The sequence below is a fragment of the Alligator mississippiensis genome, chromosome 5 (assembly GCF_030867095.1).
Source record: "Alligator mississippiensis isolate rAllMis1 chromosome 5, rAllMis1, whole genome shotgun sequence".
NCBI classification, from domain to species: domain Eukaryota; kingdom Metazoa; phylum Chordata; order Crocodylia; family Alligatoridae; genus Alligator; species Alligator mississippiensis.
Window position 1 is genome coordinate 8,484,583 of NC_081828.1, and position 14,816 is coordinate 8,499,398.

Below are 14,816 nucleotides of genomic sequence, written 5' to 3' on the forward strand. Positions count from 1 at the left end.
TAATCATTTCCCTTAAACTATTAATAAGATGCTTTGATCAAGAACAGATACAAAGCTAGTAAGAGTAGCCATACAAAATACGTCTGGTGGCATTGTCCAAGTCCATTCGCCCAAACGTGGATATTCATCTCAATCCTTTCATACAAGGTCCCTGCAACTCATGACTTGAGTGTAGACTTGCAATGGAAAAAAAACTCATTCAGTGTTGGTTTTCCATGGATTAAGATTTGCAGCGTCTTAGATTATACTACCAGTTTGCATTTACGATGGGATTCACATGAGTCTTCTGATATGAAAGACTATTTATTCATCTCTTATATCACCTACACTCTTCCCCTAATGAACAAAATATTATTCAATAAATTTAACTGTGAGGCAGGTCAGTAAAAGGTAGAACAGCATCACAGGAATGATTATTGGCAAACGTGCTCCTTTCTCCAGCAAGTCATGGTATATTATTATGCCTAATCTTTTTTACTACAGAATGTCATCATGAGGACCAAGTTGATCAAAAGAAAAAAAAAATGCATTCAAATGGTTCTCACTGCATAAGTGACAATAGTGACAATGTCCAACCCTTTTCATTAGCTGTTGGCAATGCCATTAGTGTCCTTGACCCTTAGCCTTCACCTACTGATGCCCAAAGGGTGGTAAAGGAATTGTCTACACCAAATATTCTTTTTGACAAGGCATCTCTTTGGAGGACCTCAACTCATTGAGAATTCAGTGCAATCTAGTAAGTGGAATTTTATAAAGTTCAAAACACTCGGAACTTCTATCTTTCCCTCTTCCAAACAATCTCAGTCTCTTTTTTCTGCTTTCGTACATAGTCCCTGGAAGATTCAACTGATCTCAGTATTTTAGGAATACTGGGAAAATGCCCTGTGTGGTGCACTAACAACTAAAGCAGCCAAAATAATGCTGATTTCAACTGCAGTAATGACCAATAGATTTGTACATGGTCCATGTTTCTATAAGAGCACACAATATGAGCACCAGTGACATCATCAGCTGTCAGTTTGGGTAATTAACCTGTCTACCCCAATTTTTCTAGCAGTTTCAATAATTTACAATGTGTGAACTGCTAAACTTATCTAGTGTCAATGCGTACTGTTTAACAGCCAACAAGGTTCACCCCAGAGATGCCCGTATTTCTGTGATGGATGGAACACAATCATTTTACACAGAGTTAACTAAATATAGTTTGTCAGTTCATGCTTGAAAAGCGCCTTGGGACTCTTCCAGATGAAAGGCAATAAGCACAGCAGTAGTTTCAGATGGCAACATAGTGCAATATATCAAAGTGCTGTGCTATTTCAAAGACTACTTAAAAGACATTTAAAAGATGTTCATTATTAAATCAACAGATAGTAAATATTAGAAAAGCAAAGAATCTCTGACCTTGAGAAAGCAGAGTTAAGAAACTGACAGAATAATAAAGATGTAAAGCAGAGTGGTGCAGAATGGAAAAAACAGTCGAAACTAGAAGAGACATAGAAAGGAAAGCAAACATACAAAAAAGATTAGTAAAGTTGCAAACGAAACAGTTTCTTTTAAAAACAAAATGTAAAAGTAAATTAGGTGCCAATCAGAGAAACTCAAAAGTAATGCAAAATTTTGAGTTTCTTATTTTTCAGGTGAGAATTTCTCATTCTATTATTATGAAGATAGTGCAGCTATGTCAGTGCTTAGCACAACCAAGAAAAGGTGTTTAGTAATAGTCCAAGACAGCTATAAAAAGTATTAAACAGAGACCATCTGGCTGAGACTTGATTGCTGCTCTACTAACTACTTTAGACAACTAAATATTGCTATGAATAAAAAAAAATATATTTAAAATATCAAAACGCTCCAATTTTAAAAAGTAACTACAGAGTTGAAAAGGTCTCATTTTAATAGAAAACAATCTTAACTTCTTGAAAGAGGGAAATGTGGAAGTGACACTAAAAAAAATGTCTACCCACCAAGGGAAAAAGAAAGCAAATTTAGTACTGGAATCCCTTGGACACTCGGCAATAAGTGTATTCATTCAAAAAGCTGGTATTATGCTTTCCCTATAGTAAGCTCTCTCTGCTTGGTTGGCTGTGTAACAAATGATAACTAAAAATGCATGTACCAAGTTCCTCCTCTCTCTCTACACATGTAAAAGTTCGGGGGAGGAGAGGACAACTAATACACCTGTCCTGGCAATTAAGCTCATTTTCTTCCTTGTACTACACCTATGTTTTAGTATACCATTAAAAGGTTCCCTCCCCTGCTCCCACAATTTGAATTCATGAGTTTAGTATGTTTGAGGTTTCTGTTCAAACGTCAAAGAGGTTCTTACCTTCTGTAAGCTGACCCTGTCTGATGGAGGAATCATCTCTGGAGTCAAAACCTGAGGAGGATCAATGCCCTTTGTTAACTTCTGATTGATTAAATGGAAAGCCAAAGCAAACTGTTCCTTTGAAAGCTTTCCACAGTCATGTGTGTCACAAAGGGCCCTATACACAAACACAGAGAGAAAGATAATATGCATGTTAAATGTAACATCTCAGTCAATCTCTCTTAGAACTATCTAGTTCTAAGATTGTATGTGCAGATTATGGAAAAGTAGGGCAACTGCTGGTACTCATATACTACTGTTTATCTTCAAATGTATTAGAACCACTCCTGAATCCTCAGCACCGCAGAGCACATCATCTTTTTTAACAAGGATAGGAAACACACATAAAAGAAAACCCTAAGGCTCAGAAAACAACAGGAAATTCCATCCAAACCTTTTCTCTTTATATAGAAAAGATCCACAGATTTTTCCAATGGGTCTTCAGTCTGTTCTGGGAAAGAATGAGGTGTATCAGTCACTGACAGCAATAGAATACCCTGTGCCTGAAGTTCTGGCCAATTAAGAAAACTTTAGGGCTAGAAAATTTCATCCAACTTTCCCAATTCGAAAACTGTATCAACCAGTCCTTGGGGAAGAGGACGGAGGGCTTTGGAATACATTTATCCCCCATTATGGAAAATAACACCACACAACTTTGGGGGTTAACTTCTATTTTGACTTCAAGTTATCATTTAGCTTCAGGATAAGCCAGATCCATGGACTACAGCTACTGAAGAAAAGGGGTTTTCAGGTAAGCTGCCAGAATCATTTTCCTATTCTCTCTCATCCTGACATCCCCAGGAGACTCTTACTTGCAGTGTGGCTTCAGAGTAGGATCGTAGTTTAATGGTGAACATAAAAAGGAGGTGGGGAGCAAATCAAGTACTCACTATGTTTTAAAGGATGGTTTCTGTTTAGCAAAAGCAGGATCTCAAACACTCTATCAAGAAAACGTACTCTGAAAACTTTCCAGCTTCTGTAATCATTCTCTTATGTTGAACCTGGGATCTTTTCATCCAGGACAGGAAACGACTTCTTGTCTACAGGGTTTACTTTGGAAATTAATTCCGTACAATTTGCAAAGGGCCATTTTGTCTTAAGGAGAGGTACAATACTAGCTCTCAGTAAGTGCTTCCAATTTCAAAACCTCACTGAGTTAAGACAGAAGTTACTGAGATAAAGTACTTTAGATGTGTAAGAAGTATGACAGCATCTCCCTCCATCAGTTCAATCCGTAAATACCAACTCACGGTTCCTGTGTTGTGCTGTATGACCAGGAGAAAACTTTTCTTATGAAAGAAGATTAAAGGAGTGCACCTTGTTCTGTCTCTTGACATAGAGACTGAAAAACAATATGAATGCTCTTGAAAAAAAACACCTATGTGGTGTGAATATTAGGGAAGAAGAAGAGCTTTAGACTGAAAAACAACACAAGATCAAATGGCTACAAACAGGCTACAGTTTATCGAACTGGATAAATTTAGATTAGATCAACCTCAGAAGACTTCTAACTATCAGACATATGAAGTCTGGAATTCTGTATTTGGCAACATGTTCTGAGAGGAGACCTTGAACCCAGTAATGCACAACCTGAACTCAGGGTGACTTCTTCAGCACCATGTGTCCACTTTTGCCCTTAATTTAAAATACTCCAAGGGCATTCCTATGCTACATATTTGTTTCAATTGTGTCTCCATAAATCCCTCATCAGAAAAACTGCTCAGGGAGCTACCTGGGAAATTTCTTCCTCTCAAGACTGTCAGTATTGTTACCATTGCATTAAAGATATCCTGTAAGGACATGTGAGAATCGAATAGCAGATAAGAAAACTACTGTCACCCATCTACAACATCAAAAAGACATAATCAGGATTGTTTAGTAGAATCCCTTTGAAGACAAACTTCCAATAAGAACTTATTTAGATGTATCAGGTAGGGAGCTGCTCTACTTGTCCCCAATTTGAGGCTAGAAATAGAAGTGTTATAACTAGCTTGCCATGCAAAGTGAAGTAGAGGCCTTTCATATTGTGGTCTTTCTGTGGGTTGCCAAAATGGGGAAATGAGATAATTTTTTCCCCAAACTCTTGTGCACACCCTCAGGGTAATCCCCCTACATAACATCTAAATGTTTTCACTTGATCAAAGCTAGCCCTTTTGCTCTCAAATTAAAAGTACAGGGCAACAAAAAGGAATTTATCTCCATAGCAGCTAGATGGAAACTCTCAGACAGCTCTGAGACAAGAGGACAATTATGACAAGAAGAAAACTGTGACACTGCACGTATTCTTTTAGTACTGGTAGAGTCATTTTCTTCTGGCATTTGTCAAAGTGCTTCAACCTGCCAAGCATACTGAATTTTTTTCTATCTGACAGGATGCAAGCTGACTACTAAAACCTTTGAATAGCTTCAAGCTTCCATAGTTTCCCATTGCATCATTAAGATAGAACTGACTGGATACTCTAACTGGACAAAAATCCCATATCCTCACTTTAATACGATTTTCTGCCTTCCCTTTCCACAGAAATGTCATATGACTTCCAAGTTGAAAGAGACCAAACTTGCAACACCAGCATTTACTTTTATTTGCAAACACATGCAGAGGCACTTCAAGCATTGGATGATGGTTCAGATTTTGTTTTTAATCGTGTGATGCTATCTAAAGAGTTTTCATGCCCAAAGGATGGAGCCAAAATGAAGTGCTTCCCTGCCACGAGCCTAGATAAACAGAAAGTCCTTTTTTTCAGCAAACTATTCAGCTGCCCCAGCTAAATATGCAAAATCTCTGACAACCTAGATGCAGCCACTTCTATATTCAACAGTGATACCTGGTTAAGTTTTAACTGATACACCCTGGGGAACCTGCAGGCCTGAAAAACTGGAGGCTGGAATATAAAGAAAGAAGTGGTGGAGAAGGAGGCTTCTCAAGGCGTGTTTATATGGCTAAGCTGAAACAAGCCACCCTGGCAGCAAAGTTGATTAGCAGAGTCCTTCACTAACAGGATTATATAATTGCTGGTTCCAGACAGAGCAAGTACAGTGTTGCTTTGTATTGTATGTACATGCTCTTACTGGCTGCCAGTAGTTCCCCTTCTAGGCTGCTGTCCCTCATTCCATAGCCGTCTGCTAGGAAGAAAAGACAAATGCAAGATGCAACAATCTGTAATCAAACCTGGACATAAGGGCATAGTGATCCACAGTTGCAGCCTAGGGCATGTGAGCAAAGTAATTTGTTTCAGGCAGCTACAGACTCCTAAGCATAGTCTCAAAGTGGTCAGCTCACTCATGCCTGAAGTAACATCCATCTTATGTTTATCTTTCAAATTCATTTTTCTGCTCCATTTGCTAACATCAGTCTGCCCTGCTGGCCTCCCTCTTCTAAGGAGGCAATTCCCTGGGGAGTGCTTAGACAGATCAGCCTGTCTTCTCTTTAGCCAGATCTTTTCCATAGTAATCTGCTAGGCTGCACTCTGAAGTCTGCAAGGCCGCCAGCCAGTACACACGTTTCATAGGGCAGCAAAAACGAGCAGACAATTCCTCTCCTCTCCCCTGACCCCAAGACAAAGTTAACTCTTGAAACACGATGAGGGCCAAACTGTTAGCTTAAACATTTGCAAGAGAACGGAATTCCCCCTCAGAAAAGTTCTGCAGAAAGGCTGGCCGGATGCATCTGTCTGCCCCTGTGCAAGAGGAGAAAATTGAACAGAACTTAACAGAGAGGTTGTTCTCTGGCTGTCAGTGACTGGCATCTGGCTCTGCCTCCAAGCTGCAAACAGGCAGCAGAATCATTCTGTGGACCTTTGCACAAAGAAGAAAGGAATAAGACTTTTATATAGGGATAAAAAATATATATATATATATATATATATATATATATATATATATATATATATATATATATACACAGAATCATAATAAACTAGTGTAACAAAAGTTTTACCAGGAAAGCATTTTCAACTTCATGCCTCAGAGCTTAAGCTAGTCTCTGACCAGCAGAGACCAGGAAGAGACCAAATACTGGGAGCAGATTATTCTACAGCTGCCTACTTGCACGGTCCTTATACCATCCTCTGAAGAATCTAGTAATACTAGCTATTGTGGAAGACTAAATTCCAGATTCAACGGACCTTAGATCTGATCCAGTGGGAATTCCTATGCATTACTTCTGTAACTGATGCTTTGAAAGCATCTAAGAAACAAAGTCAAAGAGTAGAGACCTACCCAACTCATGGCATGAGAAAGCAATTTTCATGGCTCATTTACAGTGCACAGAGCTGATTCTGTGGGTATTTCATGGCAGCCTCACCCCTCAGCACCAACTGGTGGAGAGGCCGCAGAAGGAAGGACAAGGGGGTGGTTACTATCTTGACTGCTGGCTGCCCTTCATGCCACCCTGCCAGCTGGAGCTTTCCCCTTCCAGGCAGACTACGAGGCCAAGCCACAGCAACACCAAGGACCACTGGCTCCCACTGGGGAGTCAGCATTTTATTTTTATTAAGGTAATTTGGTTTTTTGGTCCATTTCCTGGAAACTTGCAGCTGATGCCATTTTTCGTGGTCATTATGGAGGTCATCATTCTTTGCAGTTTCTCCAAAAATCACAAAACTGCGATTTAAGTAGGTCCCAGGCAAAGAGTGAATTGTCACAGAAGTGACCACTCTCACCACTAAATACAGGCAAGCTGTTGGTCAAAGGAAGCGTAAATGCAGTACAATGCTGCTACTCACGAAAAAGGTTGTGGTCGAGCAAAAGACTTCAAAGAACGTCATTACTGCACCTGTCACAAACGCTATTTTAGAGACTTAAAAAAAACCACAAAAAACTGGTGTTAGAGGGGGAAAACCCCTTACCAGATATGTGCAAGTAAGGCAGAAGGCAGTCCTGTCTTTAAGAATATCTCTCTAGCTTCCACACCGGAGACAAAGCCATCCATGTCGTTGTCAGTTTTCAGGAAAATCTCATCGTATTTGATTTTGTCTGCAGGTGATACAACCCACTAAGGAAAACAAAATACACTATATAAATCTCTATATATGAAAGTGTTTAATATCTTAAGAAAATACGATCCAAAAAACCCTCTACAGATTGTGATACTTTTTGCAAAAAGCAACTGCAATTAACAATCTTGACAAGGCTTTTTCCCAGTGGTTTTCCTCCCGTGGTTTCTCAATGGTGGATTTTAAGACATGACCCAGCTCCTCATTGTAATGGACATGCTTGACCTTCATCTCTAGTGGTTGTCTCTGCTGACTACTTCATTTTCACTCATCTGCAAACCAAACTTATACACAATACTTGCACAAATGTGAAGCAGTTCAATTTTATATAGATGAATACTTGGGCTATCATTTTGTTGTTTATTTTTTTAAAATACATATCATTCTCTTAACGTTTAGTGTTAATATTTTGACTTTTTGTATGGCTGATGCTACAAAGAAAGGAATTTTACTACAAGCATCTTAAAGCTATAGTCTTAGCATACATTTTTAATCATTCTTACTTGGTTTAAGTCTTCAGGTACATATATTGGAATTAAGGAATATTTTTTCTTAACCCCAACCTTGCTCTCTACCAGCCTCTCCAATTTTACAAACACTCTGACAGGAAGAAAACCAACTGGATCCAGGTAGTCTGAACTGTCAGACCCAGCTGCATGAAATCTCTCTCTCTCCTTTATTCATTTCCAAAACCATACCTGTGTGAGGGGTGCCTTGGCAGGTAACATGCCTACAGATGGCAAGGACTGATGAGACTCTTTAGCAGATACTGAAGGAGGAATGAATGGCATTGATCCTGGAATACTGACAATTTTTCTCTTAGAAGGTGGCACCAAAGCTGCGGGCAAGGACATTGGCACTGGTTCCTTCTCCAAAGCGCAGTACACCAAGAACATGGCCTAAATGTGAAAACAAAGCATAGCTGTCAGCATGGACTCAATAAGTGGCCTAATATAGTCCTAAAGGCATTTATAACAAGTCATAATTTTTTCAAAAGGCAGTAGAAGTGTATGACCTGTGTAGGTTTAAGGTAGCTAGTGTTTCACAAAAAAATTCTGTCAGTTTTTCCTGCCTTCTTGACCTTGCCTTTTATGTCTCTCCTCTCTTGACAACTTGTGCAGATGTTTATAGTCCCTATATCACTTCACAGACAGATAAGCTATTCAGCAGCTAATTTCTTTCCTCAGTTTTAGAAGTGATGCAAGGTAGCAACAACTTACTTAAAAGAGAGGAAAGGTGGTTTTAAGATTAAAATATTGGTTTGGGTCAAAGACTCCAGACTCCAGCTAAACCCAGTTTTCCCATGTGATCTGTGAGACAAGTCACCATCCCTGTGCTTTCATATCTGAAACAGAAATAATCACACACTTCTACATCACAGTGATGTTGCAAGGATACATTCATTAATAAATAAAGCTCTTAGGCTTCGGCTTGCAACTCAGAACTGCCCAGCTTTTCACCATAGTGCGAACTGAGGCAGGTGGAGGAACAGAGCCCCCTGCCACACAGACCCCCTGTAGTTTGCAAGCTGGGGTCTGGGAGGGGGCGGGAGGATCACTCAACAGGAGTCTCCATTCCCCCAGCTGCCAGCCCACTCCAGCTTTTTGAAGGCTGCAGCTCAGAGCTGCTCATGGCTTTTTGCTGCACCAGGAACTGGGAGAGGGCAGACAGGGGAAAATGAAGCCCCTCTGTTGTGCAGGCCCAGCCTCCCCCAAGACCTAAGACAGCAAGTGGCGGGGCGGGGGGGGCGCGGGGGAGCTTCCGGCCATGCAGAGAGGAGACAGAGCCTTTTTTGTTTCATCTCTTTGATAGCTTGATGGCAGGGCTGGGCTGGTGCTTGCTCGGAGATGAGCACCAGCCACGGTGCAATCTGGTATAGCACTGGGATCTGGTACAGATGTTTGATAAAGCACTCTAACCTAAAGCACTTCAGTCTGATACCATATCCATCCAGGGTTAACTAACAGTGGGGTCCGCCATTTTTAAAGCTCTATGTGCCACAAATGTCTATTTGATTATGAGTGTAGAGCGTTTTCTGTGCGCTTATCACATTAATGTCTGTACCTAGGCTTAGACATTACTAGATGAGTACCTCAACAAAAATAATCAAGCATAACCTTCTTTTTCAATATTTCTACTGGACGTGTATTTAAAAACACAAGTCAAAACTCCTTCAGAACGTTAATCGAGGAGGAGGGTGCAGCCGTGATTTCTTCTGCCACTTAACTGTACAGGGACAGTATCACAAAGACAAAACAGCACACTTCTCTCCTAAAAATCTCAAGCCCTAAATTGTCCTCTGTTCCTGAAAACAAGCATTTGAGAACAGATAAGAAACCCTGATTTGGTAACACCCTTTAAAGGTAATTTTCTCCAAGATCTCTCAAAATGCAGCTTATCTTCTTTTCTTTGACCTGCCATATTTAACCATCTATCCTCCTTTGAATTCCACTTAATGCCTCTTAAAATTAAATTTTAGTTTGTGTTTTGTTTGGTTGGTGGACAACCTCTCTGGAGATTTCTGACTCACAACTGCCACTTGCACCTGTGCATATAAAAGGAAACGGTTCAAACATTTAAAGTTCAGGACAAGTCTACATATTTTGACAATTTTTCATATTTATTGGTCCCCCAGGAAAAATTCCACCTAGTTGTTGTACTTTTCACTCTATTATTCAAGTAATTTAATCACTGTGGTTTAAATCTTGGCATCTTAAAAAGGAAAACCAAGTCTATAAATTAACATGAATTACTAAATATTTGAAGTGCTGGCATTAGATTAATTTAAAGCATACAACAGCGCAGATGCATTCACTGGAACAATAAAAAAAAGCAGTATTTTGTGTACCCCTCTACCTTCCAGAAAAGTACTCCTATATCTATCCCCTTAAGATTCAGTACTGATACTTAAAAGTGTACATGAGAGTTTGAACAGCACCTACTGAATGAGATGGAAAGGCAGAGTTCTTCTAGTAACCTTTTTAATTTGATGAGGTGGGAAAAAGCTCTCATATTTGAACAGAAATAATAGTTTAAACAACTTCTGGACACCCAAATTAAAGGCCAGTTAGATATTTAAATTTTCTTTGCTGAAAACTGACCTTATTTTATACGGTGGGATGAGTTTTACCATACCAACATTTTTAACTTACACCACTAAAACTATATGCTTTAACTGAAAAGTAATTTTCTCTCCACCCTACTTATATAATTCCTTTCTCCTAAACTGCTGAACACAACCCTTGACAGTATCAGTGAAAAAATGCATATATGTTTGGTTTCTTTTTCACCCTCAAATTAAAGCCACTGAATGCCTGCTCCATTTTATACCTCATTTTTGATCTATGCAAACTTAAGATGATGCATTATATATGGTAGACTCAAATCTTGAACTGAACCAAAGATGGACACTATAACAGGGAAAGATGTCTAACAAATAACACAGAGTCAAGGTTTGGTGCTTTTTTATACTTCGCTTTTTATCCTATTCTGCAGTTACTAGCAAATTAAAAGCTCCTGGATCCTACCATACTTTGTTATTTCAAGTAATTTGTTACTTCATTCTTTACAAAAAGTAAAAGCCTACAGTGACAGAAGTTAGAACACTAATGTTTAATGAGAGCTTCTAAAGAGTGTTTGATGACAGGTATAATACATATAAAGATGTATATAAAATTACTTTTGCCAACAAAACTAGAAGAAAGCAAACAAGAAAAACCATTTGTTACAAGACAAAACACCTTCCACAAGAGGCAACAAAAATTTTGCTCAAAATGTCTCTACCAGAAGGGAAGCTTAGCTGAAACCCCCACAGGCACAAGATGGCCTTCAAAAAAAGAATATTTGAAGAACCCTTAAAAAAACAGTCTCACATGATAAAGTACAGCTTAGGGTTGGGTGGCACCTTATAGCCTAATTGGTTCAGAGGCACAAGCTTTTGTAGACAACAACGTAGTTTGTCAGATGCTATGTTATGCTATAATAAAAAGAAAGATCTTGTTTCTGAAAAAAGAAATTTCAATTCATTTGTAAGTACTTTAGATTCATGGCTATAACTCAGTGCCTCAAAATAATTAAAAACTTTAACAACACATTTTGGCAACAACAAAAAAAACCACTTTTTTTTAATTGGGAGACACTACCTATCGCAGGTGGAACAATGAAAGACAATAAACAGTACAGGCTATGAAATCTAATAGGGAATTTATATGAATACCACAGTCTGTGCTAAGATACTGAGTAGCAGTAAAGATAGCAAAACAGATTTATGTTCAAAAGCAACGTTCAGAGCTTCACATTTTTAGATTTTTTTTCTTTTATCAGCTTGCCAGAACTCTGAAACTCAGTGGAACGATGTACTTACAACTGCAAACTCATCTCGATCCAGCATTCCATCGTGGTCAATATCACTTAGCTCCCAAACCTTACAAGAAAACCAAAATAAATAGATATTTGCATAAATTGTTATTCTTCTGCCTTCATATGCACTCTATCAAACAAACAAAACAAAAATCTCCTCTGGTTTTGGATTTAAAAAAACAAAACAAAACAAAAAAACACTCCCCTCCCCGCACTGCTCTATTATTTCTTGGACTCTATGCATTCAAGGAACTATTTTTATTTTCATTAGCAACATGTGTTTTCATCAAGATAGAACATTTATCTTGCTCTTTTCTCTTCAGAAAAGTACCTAAGTCAATGTTAAATTAGATAAAAAAAACAAAGATTCAACATATTAAAAAGCGAGATGAATATGCTAATTTCACAGATTACCTTTAAACATAACCTTTGAAACAAAATGTATTACTGCCAGTTTTGGCTTATTCACTAGAACCAGAGAAGTAGGGCTGGATGGGACCTCTAGGGTCATCAAGTCTAACTCCCTGCCTGAGGCAGGATCATCCCTATCCAAACCATTCGAAACAAATCTATAATCTAACCTCTTAGTAAAACTAGTCAACACTGACAATAATAAGATCATGATACCAAACTTATATTTTACATATATGTTATTCAGTAAAACTAAAATGTGGCCATTTTGAACTGTATTATTAAGAAGCCATTTCTGTTAACAAAAAAATCTTAACTCTGAATAAATTAACATAGTTGTAATTAGTACTATTATTGTTAGTAATAATGCATAAATCACACCAATAGCCTACTAAATTTAGTTAGAGATAGGCTTACTCTTCCTAGTATGTCCACTGGTAGTTTGGAGTTTAGCAGTACAGGTTTCACCTTCTCACCCGATAACAATCCATTCACAGGATTCAGACTGTCAAAAATAGCATCATACTTGGCCTTGTCTTCCAACTGAGAATAGAAAAGAGAGAAATATTGCTAATGGAAATACTTAAAGCACAGAACCTAAGAAATGGCAGATATTTCAGACTCGGTGTTTTAAAAATGAATATTCAAAAGCTATATGACAGCTCCTGTCACAAGGAATTTACCATCTCATATGTTTTTAAATATTTCCTCTCAAGTAATTCAAATAAGGATTGATCCAAAATCTATGGGAATCAACTAGGCTTTCAAATAACTTAAACTGGCTTTAAGCAAGGCTTTTAAAAACATGGCATCAGTGGATGCAAGTCAGAAGTCTTACTTGATCATATTATTCCACCCTATTGTAAAGCATAGGCCCCAAAGGGACTAACAGAGATTGTATCACCATTTCCTGCTCGGAGTATTTAATTTTGTAACCTTAGACTTCTTTATAAAATGTTATAGTCTCTTATAAACCTGTATAGTAACTAAAAATAGATATTTATTCACTCAGTGACTTCTAGATTAAATGCAACAGCCCAGCAAAGGTTAACCAAACAAAACTCAGAAGAGACTGAAAATTGTTTGGTGTATCAATTTTCAATTAAATTGAAAAGCTTGCTAATAGGTTTTCCACCAAGAACTTTCCCATTTGCAATATATAACCAGATTCCAAGACGCATGAGGTTCATGAAGTCCACAAATAAAACTTTGTTTCGAATAATTTTAATGGCTCAATACAACTAACACAAAAGGCTATTATCATATTTAGAAGGCAATCCAGTATCTGTAATATCATACTTGAGGATTTGAAATAAGCTATACTAGCCATTACATATGTTCAAATTTAGATTTTCTATTTATTTTTACAGAATTAATAAATAAATAAAATGGTGTCCAGACCATATACCAATCTTTGACACCTTTTAGCTTACCTTGACAGCCCAAGGGACATCAGCTGATGCTGTTCCACTGATCAGCAATGGACTGCTGGTATCGCTCTAATGGAAAACAGAACAAAAATACGTCCAACTTAGATGTAAAAAACTTCTCAGCAAGATAGCTTTCCTTTCATCTGAGCAATTTTGTTGCCCATATCTACAGTCACAATTTAGTTAATTATGCCTCGATAAAAGATCCAATAATGGAGGGCAAGAAATTTAAAGCGGCATATTCGTTCTACTCTCAGTAAACCTTAAATATAGCTACAGCTTAATTACCAGCAAAGGACACACACTGTTACAGTCACTTTCATTTCCAACAACCCCAAGAAAGCAAACCAACAAACAGTAAAATCTGGTTGTCACGCTGCGCGTTTTAAGTTGTGTGAACGCCACTCTGTAACCTGGGGGATATTGAATGCTAATGGAAATCAAGGAAAAATAGCACCACAGCTGTATGCAGCTTAAAGGAGTACTATGGAAGCTTCCCCATGAAGTCCTCTAAGCAAAATTTAACCCTTGCCTACAACTTCACAGCTATTCCAAAATTTGGGTATGCTTTTTTTGTGTTTAAGAAGGAAATCAACTATGCAAAAGACATTATTAGGACTAAATATTTTTGTGACCCAACCAGTATTTTAGCCCAAGCCTCTAGTGGAATGAGACAAAACGTACTCAGTTTCACATCACCTTCATTTCTTCTCATTTATTTTAAATATCACTTTAAGATTTACTCCGTAAAGATGCTCATAGCAAACACTAAAACTACCCATTTGTAAAACTACTTAAGTTAATGAGTTGATGTTGTTTAAAGAATCTTACAAATCTAGGTGGAGGAACAGGCAATTTAAGACTACTCAGGGAAACATCCAATCCATTCTGTGCACAGGCCACAAGTCGCAAAGCCACAAAAAATTCCTATGGAGGAAAATAAAACATTTAAAGGATTTATTATACTAAAGTAATTTAAGTTCAGAAAAAAGCTTGAAATTAGCTTTCAGTTCTTCTAGCCTTGACACACCTGCTATTATTTTAATGCAAAAGATTTATTTTTTAAAAGTATATGTTATGTTAATACACTTTATTAAGCCATAGCAATGTTCAAATGACTTACAGCAGCAAATTAGAAGTAATGACCACCAGTTGATAATTTAAGGCACTATGCAGCAGCAATTCTAGTAAATCTTAAAAAACTGAAATGTCTAGCAAAATATTTACCAGACTAGCAAGTAAAAAGTTCTGTTTTTA

The 14,816-nt window shown here is 37.9% G+C and overlaps 1 protein-coding gene across 3 annotated transcripts in view; it reads right to left on the reverse strand.

Annotated features, from left to right (window-relative positions):
- EPS15 (epidermal growth factor receptor pathway substrate 15) overlaps positions 1-14,816 on the reverse strand; it is a 96,810-nt gene that overhangs the window by 51,609 nt on the left and 30,385 nt on the right. For all 3 annotated transcript variants that reach the window (XM_014598698.3, XM_059727825.1, XM_059727826.1), the window contains exons 5-11: positions 14,391-14,486; positions 13,563-13,628; positions 12,547-12,672; positions 11,723-11,782; positions 8,058-8,258; positions 7,213-7,358; positions 2,327-2,483 (exon numbers count right to left, since the gene is read on the reverse strand). In XM_014598698.3, the coding sequence (XP_014454184.1) occupies positions 2,327-2,483; positions 7,213-7,358; positions 8,058-8,258; positions 11,723-11,782; positions 12,547-12,672; positions 13,563-13,628; positions 14,391-14,486 (852 nt within the window). The remainder of the gene's footprint in view (positions 1-2,326; positions 2,484-7,212; positions 7,359-8,057; positions 8,259-11,722; positions 11,783-12,546; positions 12,673-13,562; positions 13,629-14,390; positions 14,487-14,816) is intronic.